This window comes from Etheostoma spectabile, chromosome 16, assembly GCF_008692095.1.
Source record: "Etheostoma spectabile isolate EspeVRDwgs_2016 chromosome 16, UIUC_Espe_1.0, whole genome shotgun sequence".
Classification (NCBI taxonomy): domain Eukaryota; kingdom Metazoa; phylum Chordata; class Actinopteri; order Perciformes; family Percidae; genus Etheostoma; species Etheostoma spectabile.
This window is the reverse complement of record NC_045748.1, coordinates 19,003,685-19,028,495: the sequence shown is the minus strand read 5'-3', so window position 1 is coordinate 19,028,495 and position 24,811 is coordinate 19,003,685. Positions and strand designations below refer to the sequence as shown.

At 39.5% G+C, this 24,811-nt stretch overlaps 2 protein-coding genes across 6 annotated transcripts in view; one reads left to right on the top strand and one right to left on the bottom strand.

Annotated features, from left to right (window-relative positions):
* Positions 1-380: 380 nt before the first annotated feature.
* On the bottom strand, positions 381-20,643 carry LOC116704578 (nipped-B-like protein A). 3 transcript variants are annotated; one of them, XM_032540160.1, is made up of 48 exons: positions 20,023-20,269; positions 18,811-18,959; positions 17,790-17,955; positions 17,218-17,318; positions 16,382-16,490; positions 16,154-16,296; positions 15,250-15,368; positions 15,067-15,157; positions 14,416-14,940; positions 13,667-14,313; positions 12,829-13,552; positions 12,525-12,647; positions 12,159-12,305; positions 11,728-11,799; positions 11,545-11,634; positions 11,347-11,447; positions 11,152-11,238; positions 10,794-11,013; positions 10,369-10,520; positions 10,184-10,264; positions 9,943-10,043; positions 9,699-9,828; positions 9,522-9,604; positions 9,274-9,406; positions 9,019-9,162; positions 8,837-8,923; positions 8,413-8,627; positions 8,210-8,312; positions 8,020-8,118; positions 7,597-7,743; positions 7,081-7,215; positions 6,890-6,988; positions 6,746-6,799; positions 6,510-6,618; positions 6,255-6,391; positions 5,622-5,762; positions 5,397-5,490; positions 4,893-5,047; positions 4,708-4,798; positions 4,404-4,577; positions 4,063-4,253; positions 3,792-3,899; positions 3,181-3,381; positions 2,921-3,067; positions 2,417-2,778; positions 2,137-2,311; positions 1,860-2,048; positions 381-1,432 (listed from the first exon to the last, which is right to left on the bottom strand). In XM_032540160.1, exons 2-48 carry the CDS (start codon positions 18,872-18,874, stop codon positions 1,079-1,081), a joined length of 7,920 nt encoding a protein of 2,639 aa, XP_032396051.1. In that variant the 5' UTR covers positions 18,875-18,959; positions 20,023-20,269; the 3' UTR covers positions 381-1,078. The 3 variants fall into 3 exon arrangements, with proteins under 3 accessions (XP_032396051.1, XP_032396050.1, XP_032396048.1); XM_032540159.1 differs by lacking the exon at positions 20,023-20,269 and adding an exon at positions 20,278-20,643 and having other exon boundaries at positions 12,829-14,313; positions 14,416-14,937; XM_032540157.1 differs by having other exon boundaries at positions 12,829-14,313; positions 14,416-14,937.
* mlana (melan-A) overlaps positions 20,137-24,811 on the top strand; it is a 5,768-nt gene continuing 1,093 nt past the window's right edge. Inside the window, exons 1-4 of one of the 3 annotated variants that reach the window (XM_032540167.1) lie at positions 20,137-20,225; positions 23,943-24,035; positions 24,215-24,311; positions 24,595-24,702. In XM_032540167.1, coding sequence (XP_032396058.1) covers positions 20,155-20,225; positions 23,943-24,035; positions 24,215-24,311; positions 24,595-24,702 — 369 coding nt within the window. In that variant the 5' untranslated portion in view covers positions 20,137-20,154. Of the gene's footprint in view, positions 20,226-22,647; positions 22,893-23,942; positions 24,036-24,214; positions 24,312-24,594; positions 24,703-24,811 lie in introns of those variants that run through there. The other 2 variants (XM_032540165.1, XM_032540166.1) reach the window with 2 other exon arrangements.

Here is a 24,811-nt window from a genome sequence, read left to right as displayed (position 1 = left end):
ATTGTGAACAGTACATCAACCACTTGTGTGGGGCAAAGTCCGAGAGTTACCTGCCACCTTGTGTTAGATGTGCACATTCTCACGGTCATAATCACAATGGCAAGATGATCTTTTGGTTTTATCTGTTATGGCAAACTTTGCCCTGTGAGTAGAGACTTAAGTAACCCTTCAAGAAGATCTGGTATTATTTCTTCAGAGCCACGGATAGACCTGTTTGCCATCCAATTAGAACTGGAAAAAAAATTCTTAGGATTTGCTTTACTCCCCCTGATCTCTCTCACACAGGTGAGGAAATCACAGTACAGCCCAAAAGAAATAAGCCTCATGACTTTGAAAATGATACAATAAATATTCTGATGAGGGGAAACAGCAAAAACAAGTAACAAAGACATAAGAAAAATTTATTGCAGTATTTGTTCCACCAGAAGAGCGAGGGATAAATTTTTTCTTGTGATGTTCTACATTATAACATCAAAATCTATATTAAAAACAATATAACTTCCCCTGCATATAGGCACAGATACTGCACTGCTCTTGACATAAATAAATGATATCAAAGATACTTCATTACACAGTGTGGGTAAACAACAAAATGTTCAAAGCAAGAAAAAGAAAGTTGTTGTTGGTGCTTCATTATTGACCTGGAGCTCAGGTCAACAATGACTAGTGAATAAATCCATCTGGTGTTAGTTTAAACTCCAAAAACACTTTATTAAGAACATTATCATCAATACACTAATTTCCAACATTCAGTTTTTTTTTGTTTTTTTTTTACAGAATTATGTTCAGATATAAACATGTGTTTAGTTAAACTATGATACAGTGGGAGTAAAAATCAAACAACGAAGTTGCTGCACAACAGCGAAGGAACTCCCACACAATGTTTTCCTAAACATTTCCTTCTTGTGTTTTTCTTGTGTTTAACTTAAACATGTCTGTATTAAGACAGATCAGTGTTTACAATACTTTTCCTCCTTCTGGTCCTTAAAACTAAAGATGTTTCATTTTCTCTCTGTAACATATTGGATCCACATAGATTTGGGCAGTCTGTCTAAGTAATTTCAGTTGATTCATTCTTTTAGTCCCCGTCCTTGGCAGCGTATAGCGCCCGTAACGTCTGTGCCACTTTGTTCGTCAGCTTGTGTCCACTTGTCAAAGATATTTTCTTGTAAATAATGTCTGACTCCTTGATAGTGTCAACCCAAGGCACCTTTTTGCGACCGTCCCGTTTCTTTACCTCAGCCCAGGGTCCAGAATAAGATCCAGTCATCCAGTGTATACTGTAGCCAGTTTTGATCCTCTGGATGACCCTGGCAATCTGTGGTCTGTCTTTGTATTTGGGACAGCAGATGGCAATGACGTCCATGGCCTTTACTCTCTCATTCAGGTGACCTGTATCCTCTGCGGATTCCCTGCCTTTCCTTGGTTTTCGCTGTGGATAGAAGGAAGCATTACACAAAAATCTTACAGACATTTTCCATGTTGGAATAATGCGTGAACAGCAGCTGCAGTAGAAAAGCCAGCAGAGTTGATCAGCTCTCTGCAACAATGACGAGAAACGTGAAACCTATAAGCACCGTTGTGATGTTTGTGAAGGTTCATAGGCATTAGAAGGTCATATTATGTCAAAATTGACATTCTGTTTAGGTATACAGAATATATATTTTAAACGGAGTATAACATTTTCTCCTCTCAGTCTTATTAACCCGCATCCACCCTTCTGTTATGTACCTTAAATGGGATGTGATATCCACCTCATTAATGCCCAGAGTTAACAGTTTATATGCAGAAATAGTTTGATTACAGGTGAGCTAAAATGGAAATCCTATGGGTGATCTCTAAAGTTTTAAAATTCCTACCGAAGGGGGCTCTTCATCCTCACTCTCCTCCTCGTCTGTCTCCGCTGGAGCAGTGTGATTATTGTGGTTGTGGTTCAAAGATTTTGGGACCTTCAGCAGTGATGTAATGGCTTTGTTTCTGGCATTAGCACTTGCTTCACCCTCCTCGTCCTCTTCGTCACGATCCAAGTGCTCCATCAGAACCTTGAACTAAGAGATAAAAGCAGACATAATCCTCATATTTCTGAGACTGAAAGATACACATACATAAACTCATAACATAGTGCTGAATACTTACATCCAAATACTGTTTCACAATGTTCCTCTTGGTGTCGTGGCTGAGATCCATGTTGGCTAGGTCACTCTTCAGGTAATTCAGTGTCTGTCGAGGGTTGAAGTGCACCTTAGATTTCCTATTAACTGCCTTGTCGTATACTTTGGCAGACTCCGTTGGGGAATATTTCTGGACTTTGCTGTGACGCAAAGAAAAAAGTATGGTTGAATTTGTGTCATGCAAACGACTGCACTAATAAGAAAGAGTTGATAAAAGATCAAAGATGAAAGATGTTGTGGCCTACCTGTCTGAGAAGCCATACAGATTCTTCAGATGTTGTTTTAGCACCAACAGCAGCAGAATGCCCTGTGAAGAACTGGCAAAGTCCAGCAGAGGAATGGAGTTTTCGGGTAGACGATCCATCACTGCATCCTCATCGTCCATGTCACCGTCAGAATCACAAGCTGCAGGTTTTTTTTGCCTGAGGACCACCTCATCATCCTCATCACTGCTGCAGGATGTGCTACTGCTCTGCTCATCATCCTCGTCTTCATCATCATCATCAGAGCTGTGTTTTCTCCTCTGAAGCTTCTTCTTCTTCTTCTTCTTCTTTTTCTTTTTTGGCTCCATGCACTTTTCCTCCTGTAAAGGCTCTTTCCGTAAAGACTGCACAGAGAACAAAACCTCTCAAACACAGACCAAATATACAGCGGATATATTACACAAGTTTGGATTGTCATTCCATGAACAAACAAACAAAACAACTAAAAGTTATAAGTCATATACACATTTTAACAAAGTTTCTCACCTCCTTGAAAGACTGGAGCAGATTACTACCAGAGACAGACAGAGTAATGTCTACATGGTGCATGATGAAAAGAGGCTCCTCCTGGGTCTGGTAGGGGAAGCAGGCTAAGTTGTCTGCTATGAACAGCAGCATGTTCACCTCGGTTTTCTACAGGGTACAAAATGTAAAACTTCATGACCAGTATTGAAAATGGATAGTGGGTGGTTGGAGACACACAGGCCTACACATCTACACACAGAGAAGGAGAAAGGTGAACTTACGGAGCTGTCATCAAACAGGTTGAGCAGGGAAATGAGGAAAGCCCGTCTGTGTTGTCGGTTCCCTCGGACCAAAGTGTATAGATGAGAGCAGAGTGCAGAGTCTGAGTCATCGTGACGAAAACCTCGTATCACTGCGTCTTTAGAACCATTTATGGCCTGTTGCACCTGATAAGACATCTTCAACCCTGCTACGGCCTTCATCTGTGAATTCAAAGAGAGATACAACTTAGGATGTATGTAGATAAAATGATGATGGTTGTAATCCTTTATATAAATAAGATTTTGTGAAGCTTGTATTTTATTTTTATCAGACTACAAGTCTAGGATCAGTTGAAGTTGAACTACAGTACAGTACAATATGTGATGTTATATATGTTTTCTCATTTATATAATGACATAACAGAAAGATATATAAAGAAATATGTTTCTATGCTTCTGTAATATTAAATAACAATATGTTTCCTTTTAAAGTGTAGTGAAGCATTAACTGTTTAAAATTCTCCCACCATAATAAAATATACACACTACTGCCCATAGATGCTGTTAAAGTAAACCATCATTATACACTTTTACACCTCGTCTTGGCAATCATAAACCAGTAAGCCACTCACATGGATGAAGCCTGAGTATTTCTTGTCAATCTCTGCCAGCTGTTGATCAGCCTTGTTCTTCATGGTTGGCTCAGGGTCTGTTCCCATGGCAATCAAGTACGGCACACACTAAAACAAACAATTGTTCCAAATCTGTGAACAGCTCATGATGCATTCAAGAGACCAGAAGAAGTTGCCACCATGAGTTCAAAAAACAAAAAACAAATTACAACCAGATCTTGCTTTAAAGAGATACTTTATATCTTAGTTTTGGGTGAGACTGTGAACATACCTGTACAGGATGGACGAGGCCCTGGCTGAGAGTCAGTATAATGACATTCAGGGCAAAGTGCCGAGCAGTGGACTGTGAGTGGAAGAAAGACTCCAGCACCTGCTTCAGGTAAATCTGCATTATGGAGCTGCTCATGCCTGATGAGATATCCCCCATTTCTTTCAAATCCTCCTGCTTGGATTGGTTCTTCCCTGAATAAATAAATAAAAATGAAAAAGAAAAAAACATATAGTACCTGAATCGTTCTAAGGAGGTTCTACATGATAAACAATGTAGATTAACACTGCTGAACACACAGTTCTAACCTTAGTCACCCAAGTATAAAATGGATGTGAACTTACATTCGCGATCGGCCTCCTGCATTCGAGAGTCCTCCTCTTGCAGGTAAGTCTGCAGGTTTTTTAGCACCTGGATCTTCAGATTGACCGAACTGGTTTCATCTGACAGAGTGTTGTTATACAGAACCTTCACATCCTGCACAAACATGAGCTCTGGGTGCATGATGAACTGGAAGCCTTGAGAGAAATAAAAATTATTTTAATCAATTCGGAAAAACTTAAGCCAAGGACAAAAAAAGAAAACAAGAAATTACAGTATAAAACACAGTAATTGTGCTTGTGTTGTCTGACATGAGGTGCAACATACCTAGACCTATAATGGCCTTGATCTGGACCTCTTCATCGTTATGAGTGGTGAAGTACAACAGAAGCTCCAACACCTTGTCTTTGATGACAATCTAAGAGACACAGCGGAAGATAGAGAGTCAGTCATCAAAACAGGTTCAACAGTTAGCCCTGCTCACATAGTTTAATCAGATTGCTGGTGCTTACCTTGTTAGAACCCTTAAACTCCTCTTGGTCAAAATCAAAGTGCCGACAGAGAGCCCCCACAGTGAAGAGTGAACGTAAGAGAGTAGGTTTGTTAGCAGCCAGAGTGGAGCTGTTGGGGTCCTCCTGGTGCTGTGTCTTCAGTTTTGCCAGCGCTCCTATAGAATAATACATGTGGGCAGTGAAAGCTAACTTTGTTCTTCTACAGTGAACTAACAAAGAATCTGGACAATAAATATCTATCTGGTGTGTGTTCAATACAATTTTATATTTGGATGTGAATTGAGACTGAGTATAATGCAGTTACATGAGCATAAAATGTAACCTTTCATTTGAAGGTAAATGGAACGGTTAATAATTACAAGCCCCATCGACATGTTATCAAAAATGTTGGGGCATTTTAGGTGATCTTTCCATATTTTCCATATCAAAGTTTATAACAATTGTGGTATAAGGACATTTATGTTTATATTAAAAATGGATGTATATACAGTACATAAGCCTTACCATAGTAGCGATTGAAACAAGCCCAGACAAACTTGTAGTTGTGCGTGACCTTGTTGACAACAGCACCAAGACAGCTTACGCAGTGCTGTACCACCTGGGAAGCAGACACAAAAAATGACATCTTGTTCAAATAAAATCTGTATGCTCAGAGGTGTAGTTTTACATCCACATTGTTCATGTTTTTTAAGAGATCTATGAAAGCTGTAAGCTATAAATGACACTGACCATCATGCCGTATTTGATGATGAGTTTCATCAGGTCTTCTTCTATGGTAGTGAGGAAAGTCTCACTTGGGTGTTCCATCAGAGGCACAACCAGCTCCAAGATCTTTGCCACGTTACAAATCACCATGAAGTCATTCTGAGTCTGAAATGTCAATACAGAAACAGCTGCTCGGTCCAAAGCTGAGGTGGAAAATAACTTCCGTATTACGACAAATTGCTTTATTAATTGTATTCCTCCTGAGCTCCTGAATGTGTGTGTTTTACTATCATCTGATTGTACCTGTAATACTGTATGGTTGATACTACTGATTTGTTTCAGCAAACCCTTTGAGCTCAATTGTGCCATGCCCAGCACTTGCATGAGCGATGGGATGTCCTTATTAATCAAATGTGTCCCGGTGAGCTCTGACAAACCTCCATAACGGTTGGGATCTTAACATATCACACAAGTAGGCACTACTCGCAAAAGTGTGGGTATTGGGACAGATCCTGTGTTGATTTCATTTAGCTGCCACTAGATGGCTCTACGGTACAACATAAAAGTTGGTGTTATTCATTTCTGTCCTGTGGGCAACAGACTTTAATAATTTCTGATACAAGTAAAACATAATAGACATAATGATGTTATACTTACATTGCACTTGGTGGTCAAGTAGGGCTGCATAGTCATGGCATGTTTGACCATTAACTGTGCTCTGATCTTGCTGAACAGGTAGAGAGTGGTGATGCATGCTACCAGACGATCTGAGTTATCCCCCTTGTCCTCACAGTCTGAAACATTAAAGCAGAAACATTGACATTTGTCGCAGCACAATAATGTTTAACATAATAACAATGCAATACAACTTTGTAAGCAAACATACTGTACCATTACACTTATTTTTATTACCTGCAAGAGACTCCTCATATTTCAGTATGTGTTCAACTAGATTGTCCACCAATTGAACACAGGCCTTCTTGGCAGGTTTGTACGAAGCTTGCTCTTCTGACTTTAGTAGCTAAACAGAAGTCATGCAGAAGTTAGACAAGATGCCTGACAACATATGCACTTACCAGCTTAGCTATCATAATGACCCAAAAGATGATGCTGAAATATCAAACAGCCATACAAGTTAAACAACTCACATTTTGGAGAAGCTGCTCAAACCAGTCATAGCCTGTGTCTTTACATGCCAACACCTGGGATGAAATCAAAACATGAGCAAAATTACACCAAAATATTTCTTATTTGGATGATGAACTTTTTAGGTAGTAAAAGGTAGTACGCACCACATCTGTGATGTTCAGGATCTTCCGGGTCATGGCATTTTTGTCATGACTGGGTGTGGGGGTGAACCAGATTTTCTGGAATGTCTCGTTCACTAGTTTCTGCATGGTAAAACATATTTATGTATATAAGCTGTATATCAAAAACTAAAACTAACACTTGTAAGCAGCACTCACAAAAAATAAACACAAACCTTTATCCCCTCCTCATCGTTGACCCTTCGGATCATCCTGACACACATCTCGGTGACCTTGTGGAAGTCTGGCTGCTCCAGGCAAATATCCCTCAAGATCTTTATGACCCTCTTCCTTACACTAATACCGGTGTCCTGTGGAAAGATAAAATGGGAAGCTTAATATAGACAAAAATAAATCCATTACGCAATTGTACTTTTAACTGCCGAATGGTTGCAGTTCTTAATTTGATCTGTAGGTGGCATTGTGGGAAAAGATTATTTAACCTCAGCTGAACTTTTGCACTTTAAATCAACTTTTTTTGTCAGTTTGCTAAAGCCAACTTCCACTGGAGTCTGTCTTATGATACATGTTGCATATTCCTTTCCACAAACCCCTAAGAGGGCCAGTGATGTGGCCAAATCAATTTTAACTTCACAACTTGGTAAAAAATGGTTACATTTCTGTATGATACAGAAGCTTACAGTAAGGTTTTAAATAAAAGGTGAAGAGGTAAGTTTTTTTGTTTTTTTTACCAATATCCTTTCAATGAGCATGTCATAGTACTGCTCAATAAGCTCCGGTCGACTTAGCACAAAACGACCAAGTAGCTCCACGGCTGCCTCTCGTACACTGGTTGAGTTGTCCATGAGGCGACAGTGAACCCCGCGCTGCATATCCAACTGCAAAGCAAGGAAGATTAGTTAACCACAGATAAACATCACTAAATCTTATGGCTGCAAGTGTGAGCGTGGTAAACTGCCATAATTGCCTGGTAATGCCACAACCTAACACCCTAAAAGCTATAACAGAATGTCCTGTTAGGACAGATAAAAATGTAATCTATTTTACTTTAAATTGTGTTTTTATCAGTAAAAGAAAACAACAACGAAAACTGTGCTACTGCTATCAATCCAGTGGTCTGAGCGATGTGTAGCAGCCAATACAGGATGACTTACCCGTGCCAGAATACTTGGATCCACAGCTACTACCTCAGACAGACACTTCATGGCTTTAGTTCTGACTGCGATGGCACTCTCACCCAGCACTCTCAGAATCTAGACAAGAGAAACAGTAAGAGAAAAAAAGTTTGTGACAGCCAAAGCAATCCAATCTTTCACTGACATTCATTTTAATTAATCCTCTTACCTGTGATAAATAAATATCAAAGCTCTGTGCAAACGGCCTCATGGAGGCCAGATATCTGACAATCAAACATGAGTCCTCATAGTCCACTGTGTTAGAGTTTATCCTAAAAGAAAAGTCAAGAGGACTGTTTAATACCAGGATTGGTGAAAAAGTCAAATAGTGTAACAAATTTGTGTAGCGATCCAGACTGAAGTAGTATTTACCCCAGAGAACTGAAATGTGATGTGGACGTCTTCATGACCTTGCGGAGGAATTTCTTTCGTTTCTCAGCCCTCTGCATAATCTCCTCAGTTGAGTCATCGTCCATGGAATGATGTCGACCTTTCAAGTCCTCATCGTCATTTTGAGACTTCATCGCTTTCTCTGCCTCACTTATAGTGTCCCTGAACCACTGGGCAATATAAAATTTCCTGGAAAACTAAATGAAACAAATGCATACATATGTAATCAAAAACGCTGAACATTTAAGGCAAACTATAGAGTTCAATACCAGTTTGACACCAAGAAACCAAGGAATACATCATTTGGCAGTTTCAAGTAACAGGAGTACATGGGGTGCATATTACTGCATGTGTACACTGAGCATCCAGTCCTTAGGGAATTATCAATACAAAATTAAACACTCACCACTACAGATGGATCCGTCTCAATGTGCTCATTTAGGAAGTCCAGCAAGGCCCTCTGGAGTTGCTGGATCTCATCACTACCTTCAGTCTATAAAATCAAAAAGACAGGAGCATCTCAAAAGCAGTTCAACACTATCTGTTACTTTACATCTGTTAAAATAAGTCAGTAATTATCTAGTCTACCTCTTTGAGGATGCGGTCAATAGCCTTTTGGTCCATTTTGCTAGTGACAGCGTCTTTACGCAAGCGAGAAGCGACAGTGCCGAGGTAGTCCAGCGATGCCACCCTGAGCGCCATTTCTGTCTGCTTGTTACTGAACTGGTGCACCTGGAGCACAAGAAGTGGAGAGGGGAGTGTCAAAACAAAACAAACATTAGCAACTTTTTCTACTGGACAGATGATGGGTGATGCCACTTTGGAGTGGGGGATGCTACTCACCAACAGCCGGCCCAGTAAACTGAGCAGTAGTTCCGCTGCAGGCCACTCAGGCCTGTTGACTGTGGACAGCAGGTCATGAACAAACTTCTCAAACAACGGCCTGTAGTCCTCCTCTCCCTGCTTACTACCACACCTGAAACGAACAGAATACAATCTTTTATTATAATATGTGTTTGAACAGCAGAAGAAAGTGCAAGGACACTCAGTTCCAATGTCCCCCTTTAATAGTCTTCAGATCAATTACTTACTTTTTGAGAAACACTGACAGGAAGTTCTGAGCTGTCCTCATGGCAGTTTCATAAGTGTTTGTGATAAAGACATCTTTATCCATCTAGAAAAAAGTACCCAATATGAAAAACAATCTCTGAATCGAAACACCTTCTTAGATAAATATGGTTTATATCAGTTTAATCCTTTGTAGTAACCTTCTTATTATGTTCATCCTCTACATCTCTCTCTGAGGGAAGGTGAACCACACACTGGATGAGCTGAAGAACCAGTGCTGTGACCATCTGGATATACACGGGCTCTCCATCCGAATCAGTGCTGTTGAGCCTGGGGATTATGAGACGTATCAAATCGTTAGGTTTACTGACCAGAGGACGTCAATGATCAATTTCTTAATTCATGCAATTTCATTGAGCAAATTTTAATTTAAAATGTAGTTACCTAAAGTTCCTTAAGCTGCGTTTACTAGTAGGCAGTCTAGCCAGGGAGGTGAAGATCTCTTCAAGAATGAGCTGCCTGTGCTTCTCGTAACGAGAGAACACCTGTGGAAGAGTACAATTCAAAGAAGTTAATCGAAACATAACAAGATGTGCAAGAGCATGGTATTGGAAAAAAAACAATCTGAAGCAATAGCAAAAGCCACTGCTAAAATACTACGAAAATTGAATGCCATGGCACTTACTGCTGTGACTAGTGTGATCGCACATAACTGCAGTTCACTGACATTTTCCACAAAAAAAGGTGTAATACCCAGGGTGGACACCTAAAAGTCAGGCACAAAATAAGTCAGGTATGTTAGAAATCAAGAGGCAAAGGGTAAATGGGGTCATGAATTTGAATGACGTCAGACCAGATTAAGAGTTTTACCTGGAGAATAGTGGTGTCAGTTAGCAGCTGGATCTCCAGGAGCTCTGAGATGTTGCTGACAATATCACACACTTTGTTGTAGAGCATGACTACCACTTTCTGTTTGTGGGTGGAACTCTTTGCTCTCTTGGACTTTGAAGTATACATGCCACCTTACGTGAGAAAGATAAAGGGAAAATAGGACTTGAATAAAAGATAAGTAAACCACTTTAAACATCAGCAGCAAATTACCAGCGCCAATTTTTAACAATGGTGCTCCCCTATTTAGAGCTATTTTTTAAATAGGTGCAAAGATAATAAACATGGATTGGCCTAATCAGCTTGCCAATTTGCAAACTATACGCACACAAAAACAAAACTCGTGGAGATCAAGATCTTTGCAATATTTTGTAGAATTTAGAAGAACAGAAGAAAACTGTGCTGACCCACTCTGTAGACCGGGTCATAGTGAGGGTACAATGAGTTTTGCAGATGGAACTTGGTGTACTGCAACACCCTCTCAATCACATCCTCTATATAAACAGCCTTGGGCATGTGTGGAGATGTCATGATGTTGAGTGCAGTCAGACAGGCATCAGCAGACTTAGCCACCCGCTCCATGATAAGGTCACGCCACAACCGCTCCTCATCCATGGAATCATTATCCTACATATTTCAAAAACAATTAGTAAAAAAAAACTAAACAAAAGGACTAAACTTACTGGAAAGCTCAAACCAAAAATCAGGTAAGAAAGATCACATCACTTCTGCTGCTAAAAAAATAATATCCAATTGGCAACTTACATGATTCATTAGTGTGGAAAGTTTGACGCTGTCCTTAATGTTCTTCTCCAGGATATTCAACATTTTCACTAGTTTAGTAGTTGAAAGCTATGGGTATAACAAATGATTTATTACTTTCACAACAATGTAGCTGTGAATTGATGGTCTTCACAAATAAAAAACAATCTGAGTGTAATCATGTGACAGTGCGCAAACCTTGTTAAATATGCCCATAGCTTTGATCTTAGCAGAATCACTGCCTAGCTCGCTTAACTGGTGTTTTCCAAGTAAGAGCTCTTCAGGTATCTCATCCTCATCTGTTTGAGGGCACAAAGTTATATAGTTAACGTTTTTAAACTCAACACTTCAGCAAATGTCATGAACTTTAGAAACTGTGCAGCACTTGATGTTTACTTGTGGCAGTGAGGTCCACGTCCTCAAGGCTCTCGATAATGCTGTCCATGCTGGCCGTGAATCTCTTAAATGTGGAGGAATCCATCTTTTCTGTTAAACAAACGCAAACAAATTGATTCATTAAAATATTTAGTTTTAAAATGCATTCATATTTTAAAATAACTCAAAGTGGTAACACAATACCCTCGGTTGTCAGCTTGGAATCATACGCTTTCTTGTTTTTATGTTTCTCCTTTTTCTTTGATTTTCTGGCAGCTGAACAAAAAGAAAACAACATTAGTCAAATCCTTGGCAGCATCAACCCCCCTAAAGCAGTGAATATTTAATAAGGAAAGACTTGGGTGTAGTAATCCAACCATCCAGGGAATAGGTCTAGCTGATCACTGGTTTCAAGTGGCAATAATCTCAATGACAGCCGTCAGAAACAGGAATCAAAATTTGCATTCTCTGATACATTGATCATTTTGGTGTTTATTGTCTAAGTGTATAATGGACATAAAATAATGTTGCCTTCTTAGAGACAAATACAAACACTTTCTAGGTTGTCAACAACATTTACTTATATATTTTCTTTTGCCTATGCCCACTGGCAAGCCTATGCAAAAAAGAGGTACCATCACTCAAGCTTGGTGGTGGGCAGCTTTCATCCGAATCACTTGGTTCACGGTGGCGACTACCGGACCCCCGGCGATCACCAGAACCCTTCCTCTCTTCAGGTTTCCATGCCTTGTCGTGATGTTTCTTGTACCTTTTCTTTGCAGCTGTAACAATAACAAAGAAATAATAATTCAGAAAATATCAATTTCTTTAAGCACCACATATTGCTCTAAAAAATAAATCTAATGTAATAACTATAATATAAAGTATTTTGTGGTACATATAGTTTAATCTTCAGGATTGCTGCATGGTAAAATAATACTCGGTCAAAAGTGTCTGATGAGTTCGATAAATATGATTTTTTTTTAGCGTTTAATACTGACACTCATTGCTAGAGTCATCATCATCGTTCTCATCATCTTCATCTTCATCCACCTCAGTGTACTTGGATTTCTTACTGATCATGCTGTGCTTTCGTTTGTTTGTCTTCTCACAAAAAAACATCTCTGTAAACACAAGAGGTAAGTTAGTTTTCAGCACAGAATAATCCATGCTTAAAAAGAAATACAACTAAAAAACAGTGGTTTAAAGTAAATCAACAATCCGAAAATTGGTAACACAGTCACATTGCACTTATCCATCCCCTACAGATTTGCGTATATACTTAATAAACAAAGTAAATCATACCTCTCCCTGATTTGTCAAAGAAGTTCTTGGATCTGGAGCTGGGTGCATGCCTGCTTTCCTTAATGATCCTTTTCACCTCATCAATACTGAGTTTGTTGAGCACAACAACAGGTTTAGCTCCTTTGTTTAAGTTATCAACCAATGACACTCTCTCCAGCCTGACCAGGGGAATGCTCCAGCCCTCTATCAATTGCTCTGGAAGTTGGGGATCTTTATCTTTTCTATCTCGTTTCAACTTAGGAATCACAAAGTTCTTCAGACTTCCTGACTTGCCACCCAGCAGGTACGAGGGGAACTCACTAAGATTTGTCTCCAAAGAATGCGGTTTGTTTCCAGCTGGGCAGCTAATGTTGCCATCCCCACTTTTCCTCTCTTTCTTATTTTGGGAGTTTTGAAGGCTGGAACTGTCTGTCCTCTGTCGACCATTGAGGTCAGTGGATTTTCTGCTTCCATCTTGCTTAACTCTAGGGCTGTCAGGTTTAGTATGCCGGTCAGGAGACTGTCTGTTGCAGTTTTCCCTCAACATCTTGTGCTTCCTTTCCCTTTCCTTATCCCTATCTTTATCTTTATCCCTCTCTCTGTCTTTATCTTTATCCCTTTCTCTGTCTTTGTCCTTATCCCTATCTTTATCTCTATCTCTGTCCTTATCCCTATCTCTATCTTTTTCTTTATCTTTGTCCTTAGCCCTTTCTCTATCTTTATCTTTATCTCTGTCCTTATCCCTATCTCTATCTTTTTCTTTATCTCTGTCCTTATCCCTATCTCTATCTTTTTCTTTATCTCTGACCTTAGCCCTTTCTCTATCTTTATCTTTATCTTTATCTCTGTTCTTATCCCTTTCTCTATCTTTGTCCTTAGCCCTATCTCTATCCTTGACTTTGTCTTCTCCATGTTTGGAGTTACGCTCCATCTTGCTCAGGGTTTTTGGAGTCTCAAGTTGGCTGACATGCAATCGGTGACTGTTATGGTTCTTTTCCTCTTTGTTGCGCAAGTCTGAATGCTTCTCATGTTTCTGACGTGGTGCGTCTGGCCATCTGTCAACCGAATGTCCCTTGCCACTGATAGTTTTGCTGTCATGTCTGTGTTTGGATTCACGTCGACTCTCCTGCTTCTGTTTGGGGGTTTCTGGTTGCCCATCTGAGCCAGACTTCCTGGGGTTCTCAGCATGCTGATTGATGATCCCAGGTCTGTTTTCAACAACGTTATCTATCTTTCCATCAGTCTTTGACTTTAGTTGCCGTAGGTGGTCCTCACACAGCTTATGTGCTTCCAAGACCACTACAGGCTGTCCTATCATTCTGCCAGCTTGCTGCAGATCAATACTGACCATCAAAGCAGGCCGACTGGCACCGTTACTTGCAGCATTCGTCTTCCTGGGTGTCAACTTGCTGTCAGTGTTTCCCCCTTGTACAGTAGGCCCGTCACTTGACTCAGCTCCGGATTCCTGAGGATACGAGTCTTGCTTCCGTTTCTTCAGTGGCTTATCTGCAATAAAGAAAAACGTAGCTTATATCTACAATGAACCCAAACAAATCTAGCCATGCCTAAAATGCAAGAAGGCACAGGGCAACGGCGGACACACCATACCTTTATCCTGGACTTCTTTAGACCACCGTTCTCTCTCACTGGCTGACTCACGTTCTATTCTCTCAATCTCTGCAAGTGTGTCCATCTCAGCATCATCAAACACAACCCCACTGACGACTCCAGACTCCTTGGTGTTTGGCCGAACAGGAACTTGCTGACAGTTTTCCTGCTCCATAGCACCAATTGTGTGTGATAAGTCCTGGACAGTCCTTAAAAATTGATTACTATTATTCATCAAATCAGTTTCATGGTCTGAGTCGACACGTGGCCTAAGAGGAAGTTCTGCAGATTGATCCATGTCTGAAAACTTCACTCGGGACAGTTTTAAAGTCAGCTTGGCAGACTCTTTTGATGGAGAACTAACAATGTCATACGAGGCATTTGTGTCCATCTGCTCAGTTTCTTCTTTACTCCTTTCTTTCTGCTTCTTTTTGCGGTCGGCAGAGGTGAGTGGCCGGTCAGGTGCTGCACCTGGTGGCACATCAAGTGGAGGGGACTGCATGATAAGGGGAGGCCTGGACCCTGCTGAAACACAAATAAATTCAAGGAAAAATCTGCACACACAATAAATCTTTGCAACGAGAGTTGTATAGCAGTGCATTATTGTTGATCCACCAAATGAAGAATTGACTTGTTGGTAAGGCAGCATACTTTTTGCAGTCTCTTCACTTCCAGCAGGGGAACACACAGACTGTGGTGATTTAACTGGAAACGCGGCAACCCTCATGGAGGGGTTATTCTCCTGTTGGAGCGCAAGACATTTATCATCCCTTTAAACAGTCCGCATCTGCCAGTTTAAGATCCAGTTCAAGATATCTTGATTGTCTGCATTACCTCATTTCCCAGTCTGTGAGCCATGTTGATGTAGTCTTCATCTGAGCCTAGTCTTGCATTCTGATTAGATGAAGTACTTGAAAGCTGACCAGAGACCTTGCTGTCATGGATGTTTCTAACTAAAACAGAAAGCAAAATAAAATATCCAGTTATATTATTTGTGATGTGCAATGCCTCCCATCTCTCTGACAGATGCCTTCTTTTTCACCTGTTCAGCTGTAGTTTTACCATCTTATAGTGAGAAAGGGTCAGCTTATTACCTGAATCCACATAAGTGTGTATAAAACTTAGTGATGTTAAAGGAGTAGTTAAGCAGTTGACTTGTGGCCTGCTAGGTTTATCAAAAATACCATGCAAGTGGTGTCATTTAAAATAAGTAATTGGGGAGCGTCTTTGGTTACAGCGAATGCCATATAACGGCAAAGTCCAGCTTTGATCTTGGCATTGAGACCTTTCAGGAAACTCTCTCTCCCACATTTCTACACTGTCCTCTGTCAAATAAAAAGGTAAAAATGCTAAAGACATAAACTTAAAAAGAATAACTGTTTTCCTCCAAAGAATAGTGGGAGGAACTTGTAGGCATTTACATAACTGAAGGATAAGGCGTATCCCCTATGTTAGGGAACAATGTGTGATCTCTGCATAAGAGCCACACCTTGAATATGTACTATAAAGTATGCGGTCTCTTGTGAACGGCTTTTTGTTCATAAATCATTACAAGGTACTTTTCCTGCTGAATATTGTCTAGCTTGGCTTCTTTTAACCAGTACAAATGCACAGATAATGAAGATTCAACAACTCTTCTATGATATTCATTAAAATCAACCCTTTGCTATTTGCTGTTCCTCGCAGAGGTGTGGTAGACAGCTAATGACACATTTTTTTGACTTGACTTTTTATTTACCTTGCTGTGTCTGTTGGTGTTGAGAATAACTAGGTGGATTGTACTGCATGTAGTCTGCGGGACTCTGAGGAGTATAGGGACTGGGTATAGGACTGTTCTGTACGAACCGAGCACCTGATCCGGACTGTGGGGATGTAAAGCATCTGTGAAGGAGTAAGAAGTAGTCTTAGTAAAAGTACAGATACTTCCAAGTCCTCATCATCTGACTGTATGCTGGCACTGTCTTACCCAGGAGGGCTTTGGGGGACAGTGGTTTGCTGAAAGTTTGATCCTGGACTCCCATGAACCTGATTCTGGGACATCTTATACTGTTGCATCATTGGCTGTTGCATTACACCTAAAAAAAAAATCTATTGTTTAGGTCATACAAACAAGGAGCTGGTCATACACAATTCCACAGCAACAAAACTTGCCTATGTACCTCAGGAATGGAAACTTTGTGACATAGGGTTACACAATACTTCAGTAATATATACACTATAATGTATACATATAATTGGGGATGTGGTTGAATCGTGTGTTCTTTTTATTCTGAAAATAGAATATATTGCCACAAACATTATTTGGAGTTCAGGGTGTTGAAGGAGGAGGTTATAGCAGCAGGAGAATGGAGAGTTTATGACACAGTATTTCCCCAAATCAGAAGCACATAGTTTACTGCTGGCTAAAATGATGCAAAAAATATTAGGATCAACACATTTTGCTCAGTGCTTAAACAGGCTCATGTATGATTGTTCATAAATAATCCTTGATTAAATAATTTTTGATTATGTATTTTAATGGGTTGAGTGTGTGGTCACTACCAAAAAGACTTATAAGGTCTAAGTTTCACTCTATGTTTTTCCTGCTAAAATTGGCTCCGCCCCCAGTTAGGGAAACACAAGTGTAGCAAAATTAGGCATCAGTAGCGCATCTTATCCAGGAAATGTTTAGGTAAATAACTAGTTACGGTGAAAAACAAAAGTACAGCCAGGGAAAGAGCATGCACTGGGCTCAACTGAAGAGTCAACCGCAGCTCATTGCCTCCTCCTTACCACCCCAAACCTTATTCTGGATTGGCATACTTTTGTCCCTGAAGATCTTGGGGTTCCTGGACAGCAAAGTTTGTAGAAGCATTGGCATGTCACCCTCAGGTTCATCGTTTCCCAAGTTGTCCTTCAACTCTCTGGAAAGCAAAGAAAAGTATAGTCCACAGTCATATTGCAGCCAACAGCTGCCCACTGGACCTAAATTCAGTTTTGACTAATGCATTCTGATTCCTACCAGTCTCAATTACCATCTTCAGTGCAGTTTAAACAACCCCTTCATGATTTGGACAACCCAGAACATGAGCTGAACTATCTGGTAAAGCAGTGGCAGTAATGTGATCATAGAAATTAAAACATCAATGCCTGAATTCACTGTTATTGTAAACAGTGAAACAACGCTTTGTAAAACATTTACTATTTTACATTTAGTACTATATTGACAACAAAGTTGACTTAACAATGATTTTTTCCCCAATTCAAAACTAATTTTAGAGTTTAGAGTTACAAACCTAATGTACAGTAGTAGTAGTAGTATAAGCTACTGGCAAGCTTTCCTCTATTAAATTTCAATTCTTGAAAGATGTGAAATATTGGTGAGTGTTACTTACATGTGTTCAGTAGAGACCTGGTTAAGACTTTGTGCCAGCTGAGTTACCAGATTCTCGTCCCGACACACCAGCAGGCTGCTGACCTCTTCAGAGATCCTTCCATTGTAGAGCAGACTCTTAGCAGTGGTGGCAGGGAGAGGAGAAGGCAATGGCAGCTGGTTCAATACTAAAAGGATGATGGATGGACAAGTTTGGTTGGATGAAAAAAGAAAGGAAACCGTATAAGAAAAAAAATATTTTAAAAGACTTTCGTATAAAAGATTAGTATGTGAAAATATTTGTGCATGTAAGAATTTAAAATTTAAAAAACATCCAACTGGCCCACTGTATTTGAAAGTGATGCCAAATGTCAATGATACAATCTGATTTGTTTTAGTTTTTTTAGATAATGTACACTTTGGATAGGTTAACTTCAGCTTAATATATTTTACATGTAAATTTTTGGGCAACCATTACAACATTTCTAAATAGAAAAACATTTTTGAAGGCCTCAGAATACATGCCAAACTTGTACATGATTTAAAAAAAAACTTTTATAATATAATAAACATGCTGTCTATCTTTTTTATCAAAAGGCTGTAACAATATTGCAACATTACAGCAAAGAAAGGCCCATTGACCTCTAACGCTCATGAAGTTACATTTTTACGATCAAATGCAATGAGATACAATAGTTCTGCAATAAATCATATCTTTGTGAAATGTATAATGTTCCATTGTTTAACAGATATTATTTTTTTCTTTCATCAAAACTGGTTGTGGGTCTGTGAGCCTATCACTTTCCATCTTCAGGAACATAAGCCACTTCACTTCTGTCTGCGCTGAAAGTAGTGAGAAGCCTCACAATTACAAGTGCTTAGCTTCTTGTATGTTCTACACTTTATACTAGAATCACTAAAAAACACTACACATAGTATAACATTTTGGCAGTGAGGTATTCTTTAACCTTGCCACATCTGGGTTTGAGTGTTAGTGTTTAGGCTGCGTGAACAGCGTTAGAGAGAGATGATGTTGCACTTACAGTCTGTCAGGCTAGCAATTCCAGCAAGTGTAGTGATGGGAACATGAGGCATATCACCATTCATGCTGAAGATGAGGTCAAGAGGTCGTGTCAATGCACAGGCTGCTCAATATCACCAATCTCTTTATATTCCTCACATCTCCAAAATACTGCAAAGACAAAAAAGTGGCAACATACACTTTTATAGAATGTACACTGTCAACAAGGTATGGCTGCCATTACATGCAGCACTGTTTATTAGGATTATGAGTATTTAGAAATAGCCAAAGATTTTTCCATATAACTACAGTGTTCTTTAAATGGGACGGGGATTTAAAAATGTTCAGCTCATGAGTGTTATTACACTACCAACATAACTACACCTCTGACTAGACAATTTATACCGGCCTTATAGCAAGCCTGGGCATGTCTTTACAAGTTATTGATTTATAGCAGCTTCTGGTGCCTAAACCATCTTGTTGCCTGGTTCCTTTTCCTCTTTGCACTTCTTTATAGACACACAGCGGTGTGCATTTTAGGCTGGGATATTTCAACCTGCTTAAGAGAATGTAATTGCTGCAGAAACATCCAATCAACAATAGTAGCTCTCTTAAGAATGCAGTGTGTCGTGCATTGCAAGTTGACTCGAGTGGTGACAAACCTAGCTTGCTTGCTATCTGATAAAATTAATAATGATAAAAAGTTACAACGATTCTGTCTCTCTCTGTGGGTATCTCTAACGTTCGGCATCTTTACACGTATTTGAGAGGTTTATATTCACTGTCGTAGCTGATACCGAACGTTACAAGCAAAGGGCAAGTCAGAAACCTTGTAGTTCTATCTCAAATAATTTCTTTTGTTACAGTGTCAGTTAAGGTTTCCGGGGATGTCCAAACACATAACAGCAAAATTACGTTAGCTTATCTTAACACAGATGTGACTGTATTATTACTCATTTATTACTAGCTTAACGTTGTATAACGTTAGACTTGCTAAAAAGACTAGCAGCAGAGCAACGTCTGTTAAAGTGACTAAAATCAACTCGGGGTTAGCCGGCTAGCAACAACTGGAGGTGTAACGTTAGTTAGCTAAGGTATGCTAACTGGCAAGGCGCTGCAACTTGCCTAAGCTAGCATCACCGGGAGTGCATCAAAACCAGTTAGCATACTAGCTAGTATCGCTCTTTTTACCGTACAGGTTGAGTATGAATTTAGATTTTCACCTCACACTTACTATGGCCTTCGTCGACGCATCTCTCTCTAGCTCACAAACCTCGGACCTCGGACTTGCCTTAGGAAGCGTAACCCCGACCCAACGCCAAGGAGGCAGCTGGGGTACAAAGCAAAGACCCCATCACAAATCAGAATGATTCTGATCTCGTTTACGGTTTCCAACGGCTGCCCGATGTGTCTGACAAACCGGAAATACTCAGGAAGGTAAACGACTTGTCTGATTAGAGGTTGTTATTGTTGAATCTGGCTTATTTACCTCTGCTCTGGATGTGATGAGAAAGAGAAGTGGTTCTGGTGGAGGAGGAACAGGAGGGGGAGGAGCAGGAGTAGGATGGCAGCTGGAGCTGGAGCTGGTGTAGAGTCTCGAGCTCCCTCTCCGTCCCACTGTTCAAACAGCTCCTTTGAGTCGGGAGGACTGTGGGGGGTTTCTTCTTTCTCACGGTGAACATTCACTGGGTATCGTTAGGGGGGAGCAACCTGCGTTATCAGGCGAGCATTTTATAGACTGTGGAGGTTATGTTTGCGGGTAACGTTACCGGTTAATTTGCCAGAGTGAAAACAACAGAGGAACAGAGCAAAGGGGGGATCCACATTGTCTATCCCCCTACCCCCCCATCTCTCTCTCCCTTTCAAAATGCCGACCGGAACAACCGGGAAAGGGAATAACTCGCTAAACCGGTGAGGAGCCAGCGTTGTTAGCGTTAACGTTTATGAACATTGGTCACCATTGCAACCTCTTGGGATCATTGAGTGTTATTTCGGTGGTACATCTTCTTTACCAAAGATACGGTTTTTACATAAATCTTGTAATGATAAAATTGTGTTCTTCGGGTTTAGCATAATTGTGGTCTGTGGTGTTTACAAACGTAATCCCCCCCCCACATTGACCTACAAAAGCTTATTTTTTCTCTCCACTTTTTTAAATTGGTCTTGTCAGAGACGGTTTAGAGAATCTTTGGTCAGCTGAAAGGTGACGTATGTAGACTGTCATCACAATCAACACAGAACAATCGGCCAATCAGCTGACTTATTCTCATAAAAACGTACCCGGCATTACCTAAAGCCGTCTCCTCCTCTTATGTTTTCTTTTTACATGCTCCAAACTATTCAGGAACATAGTGGTGAAGAAACACGAAGGCCTATTGGAAATATTCACTAATTTTAGGTATCTAAAAGATTAAGATCAACATGTAGAACTACTGGGTGAAGCACTGAAGTAGGACTACAGTTTGAGACAAATCCATACTGACTCAATTTCCATAAACAGGCTTTGGTCTCCCTCTTGTGGAGAAACATTTAAATAATTTTGCAGACCAAAGCAAAGTTTTCCTGTCTTCCAGACTTGATGCCTCGTTGTTCAGCTTACACTTTTTCAGACTGTGACACTTCTATTTTGATCATCTGAGAAAAACATCTAACAGTTCTTGTGTTGCACAGCTTGAAGGATAAAAACAAACAAAAACAATGAGAGCCATTTTATAATTTATAAAGAGCTGCTGCAACATGAGTCAGAGGATGGACTGTAATACCCAGGAGCAAAGAAAGTATGATACTCTGATTCCTAATCAGAAACAAACAAACAAAATGATGCCTTCAGGATGTTCTATGCTACAGCAATACTACTGAGGGAATAAAAGTCATCTGGATATCCTTTTGTCTTTTAAAATGGAGTGACAGACTTCATTATTTTGTACCAATCACAGTTAAGCACTATTTACTCCATATCAACTTGACACTTCAAAGATTGAATGAGTAGAAAGGAGACCTTACTTTTTGGAGATTTAAATGCCACTAAACTGCTCAATATATGGATATGCAACAGCAACTGCCTTGAGCAGCAGCATTGTTTATGAAAGTGTGGTGACAGAAAGTTTCTTTTTTTTTAAATCATGATCTGGTTTTATATCACTAAACTATTACAAGTTGTCTCAGTTATATTACGCCAGTAGACTGAGGGTTTGGCAGGCTGTCCAGGCAATGATCAGGATCATAATAACCATTCATTTCTTTAATATTTATCTTTTGAAGGTGAATTAATAATGTGTCTCAAAGTGAAATATTATGAAGATAAGATGTCTAGAATTTTCCACTGAGAGAACAATTATTTTAGAAAGACAACATTATCTATTGCTTAGTGTTTGGAAAGTATTTAGCTTTTTGTTCTTGTTTGCAGACAAAATTTGATAGCCTATCACTTTGATATCATGGCCTAATATTTTATGTATATTATTTACTCAGTTTTTCACAAGAGAATAGCTTAATAAAAGTTTATTTTTTAACTGTGCAGTATGCCCATTACCCAATAGTATTTTTATGGTATTTGTCTGTATTTTGCGATACAATCTTCATTTTCATATCGATATCAAGCTATAGCATACTAAATTTGGCATTCAGGATTCTTATTTCTTATTCCCCTTATTTCCATTATTTACTGGGGGGAACTAAGCCTATAATTTTACTGTAGCTCTTGGATGAGGATATTTGTGAATAACACTACCACACACACGCGCTAGAGAGAGAGAGAGAGAGAGACACACACACACACACACACATATACACGCACACACACGCACACATTGTTGTTTTCTGAAAAGCCAGCAGCTGATGCCTGTAGTTTCACGAGTGGATAATAATGTTGCGTTCAGGGCCGCAGGGTTTCACGGTAATTACTCTGCTTCAATGGGTTAAGCCATGAGCCTCTAACCCGTGACGGTCATGAGGGTTTTCTGCCCCTCTCTGCTCTCCGGCATACTGAGGGAAGATATTTGAGGAGTATAACACAAAGCTTCAAGGACCACGTCTGTCTGAGAAGGAATCCCAACCAGAGGAACTGCTCTCTGCCATCTAATTATCCAATTTGGTAAGATGATGGTGTGTTTTTTTCCTAGCAGATGTAGCCTCTTTGAATATTTTGTATTGCAGAGTTAACTTTAATGAATACTACTGTCCAAATTTGTCCAAATTGTTATTACTTGATCAGACAGGACAAATAGATTTGAGGCTGCAGTAGACTGACTGGCATGGCATCAATTAATACTTTACATCTACTGCAACAGGTGATGCTGTCAAATTACAATTTTTTCTTATAAGTTATAATTATTTTATTTCTTATCAAGTAAGTCTATCTTACCTTACAACCTGTTGATTCATACTCAATTTTGTTTACACTGCCCAGATGTTACACATTTAATGCAACATAAATTTAGTTGAAAATTAATTTAAAAAAATATATATAATACACATTTTCGTTACTCACTAACAAACGCATGTGTAGGCTAAATGGAGGCCCATGATTATATTATTTATAATATATATTCTTACAGTTGTCAAGCATTGGTCAGCCAGTTATAAGACTACTCTTAAGTGCTTATTAGCACTGGGCGAGAGCGCATCAGTTAACACTAGGAGAGAGAGAGTAGACGACAATACAACAGGACATGGTATGGCTCTGTGAGGGAAATAATCCATGAAGTAGCCCATTTTATTTCAGTAAACAGAACAAATTGAACTTTATCTGAATGTTCAAATGCATAGTATAGTATGTAAAACAATGTTTAAAAATCTTAGTATAGTAACCATTCTGTTATTGTTACAAAACCTAAAATAGTTGTACTCTCAAGAACAACAAATAGATTAAACAGTGCACAGCTTCATGGTGGTGTGTGCCTGGACTATGTACATGTATCCTGGTGTGTGAATAATGTTCTTGACAGTCATATTTAATGTTAAATACAACAGATTTGTTTGACACATGATATGATACTCTAGTTTAATTATTGTAAAGGCCATTTTTTTAAACCTCATTTACTTGATGTTACGAGAATATGATTTGATGCGCTGAAAGACATATGGTTTTATAAAACTGTTACTATGTTCCTACTACTTGGTTAGTTTATAAGTGAATTTTCTGTTCACTTTCAGCTTGATGCCGCCTACTTGTACAGACGGGATGCCTCGTGGAGAATTCAACATTTATTTTGCTAGCGGCAGACGAGGATTTGTCAGAGCTGAGGAGTAGGTGTATTTATTTTATTGTGGAAATCAGTTATCAATGCCTTAGTTGTACTATAGCTTTTTGTATTCTCATCTTCCTTATATGAAATTATTGTAGTTATATTGTGGTATACCATAAAACTGTTAACTATATAGATAAACTAAAAATCTCTCTCTATGAATTGTGTTGTGAACCACAGGGCAGTGGGTATAGTTCTGCTGGTGGTCATCCTGGCAGCTGTCCTCATCCTGGGATGCTGGTACTTCAAGAAGAGGAGTGGCTACAAAATAATCAGGGTGAGGCCATCATACTCCTTTAATGAGGCATAGCCTTGACACTCACTTTAAACTATATTTATGTTTATGTTTCTGCAAACCTCCATACATACAATAAAGTGATTTCCATTGACATAATATGCTATATTCATGTGAAAATGCTGTCTTAATCTGATTTACAACTTATTTTGTATATCTTTTCCTTTTTGTACACTGTTTCACTCTGCTCTTCTCTATTTTTTCCCCAATATATCACCCTAAACTCATTTTTTCTTGCTGTTTTTTTTTTTCACAACTCCTGCAGAGCCCTAGATCGGGGTCACCAGGTCACACTGGAGGCCAGTACTCAGAGGCAGGATCTTCCGCCGATAACAAGATGGCTCTGACTGACTTCGGCAGCTTTCGACCTCTGGTGAGAGACAAGAAGTTACCCCATGACTGACTTTACTGGCCCTCTATTATATGTCCCTGTCCCTAAGTCAAGTATTTTTAATGTCAAGAAAAAATCTTTGTAAGAGTTA

Coding starts and splice junctions, on each gene's coding strand:
- LOC116704578 (XM_032540159.1), bottom strand. CDS start 18,874: ATGAATGGTGATATGCCTCATGTTCCCATCACTACACTTGCTGGAATT. Junction 8,628..8,836: donor AGACGGATCCATCTGTAGTG/GTGAGTGTTTAA, acceptor TGTTTCATTTAG/TTTTCCAGGAAATTTTATAT. Junction 8,119..8,209: donor TTGATATTTATTTATCACAG/GTAAGAGGATTA, acceptor TCTCTTGTCTAG/ATTCTGAGAGTGCTGGGTGA.